This window comes from Rutidosis leptorrhynchoides, chromosome 3 (assembly GCF_046630445.1).
Source record: "Rutidosis leptorrhynchoides isolate AG116_Rl617_1_P2 chromosome 3, CSIRO_AGI_Rlap_v1, whole genome shotgun sequence".
NCBI classification, from domain to species: Eukaryota; Viridiplantae; Streptophyta; class Magnoliopsida; order Asterales; family Asteraceae; genus Rutidosis; species Rutidosis leptorrhynchoides.
The window spans coordinates 674,858,685-674,859,895 of NC_092335.1; the positions used below are offsets into that span (position 1 = coordinate 674,858,685).

The 1,211-nt window shown below is 35.3% G+C and overlaps 1 protein-coding gene across 1 annotated transcript; it reads right to left on the bottom strand.

Moving 5' to 3' along the window:
- Positions 1 to 513: 513 nt before the first annotated feature.
- On the bottom strand, positions 514 to 957 carry LOC139902634 (uncharacterized). Its single transcript, XM_071885241.1, has one exon. The coding sequence runs from the start codon at positions 955 to 957 to the stop codon at positions 514 to 516; it is 444 nt and encodes a 147-aa protein (XP_071741342.1).
- Positions 958 to 1,211: the final 254 nt, after the last annotated feature.

Here is a 1,211-nt window from a genome sequence, read left to right on the forward strand (position 1 = left end):
TTATATATATAATATATACTGTTTTGCCGTTAAAAAAAAAAATTTAACTAACGCCGGTTAGAGTCATGAATAAATAACGCAACATGTACAAACATCACGGGCGTCCACGTAAAAAGAACTTTAGGTCCATACATATAATAATAGACAAACTTTAGAGACCAAGTGCGTAATTTTGTCTATATTTATTGTAGAATTTTTTAATGTGTTTAAATCAGTGTTCAGTGCATTAATTGTCACTTTAAAATTAATATGTAACTAGTGCGTACATGAATTGGAATCACCTTAGTGATAGCCATTAGTGATTTAGTTAAAGAAAAAAAAAAAAAAAAAAATCCTATTTTATAATTTTTTTTTTTTTTTTTTTTGAAAAGCCAGAGAGATATATATTGATATATAAAAAAAAAATGTACAAAACGATAACACCGGTCTTACAAGGAGGGACCGGGTCACAAAGTGTCACTCACAAAAACAAGATGCAAAGACCGCATCCAACACGACACATACAACGTTACGCTAATCTAGATAAACATAAGGATTTACAAGCCAAGTGAGCCAATCGATGTGTTTTCCTTTGATTCTTCCCGAGATCCATTCATATGACTTCACTTGAATTTCACTAATAAGTACCGAGGCACTGAACGGATTATTTTGAAAGGTCTTCATGTTACGATTCTTCCATAAGTAATAAGCACACACCCATTCCACCGCTTGCCATATTTTTTTACCAATCGCGGATTTGGCAAGTGTGGAATTCCCTTGAAGAGTCTCGGATACACGAGATGATGAGAAGGCACCAATATTCCACCATTTGTAGACTCGGTTCCATACGTCTAGGGCAAAACTACAATTGACTAGAATATGATCAACCGATTCGAGATCTCCACAACAAACGGGGCATCGAACACTATGGAGATTAATGCCCCTTTTGTCAAGTTCCACTCGAACCGGAATTCTCATTTTCAATGATCTCCACACAAAAATCTCAATTTTTTTTGGCACAAGATTGTTTTTCAAAGTTTTATCCGAAGAATGATTAGTACCTCGAAGTATAACCGTGTCAAGAAGAGAAGATAACCTTTTGACCGAAAATTCACCATTACTTTCCAGTGACCATTTTCATGTTTCACGAGAACCAAAATCGAGCTGTATGGATCGAATTAAGTTTTCTGTTTCTAACAGCTCATCCTGTGTTCTTCCTGAAGGTTCACGGG

Coding starts and splice junctions, on each gene's coding strand:
- LOC139902634 (XM_071885241.1), bottom strand. CDS start 957: ATGAGAATTCCGGTTCGAGTGGAACTTGACAAAAGGGGCATTAATCTC.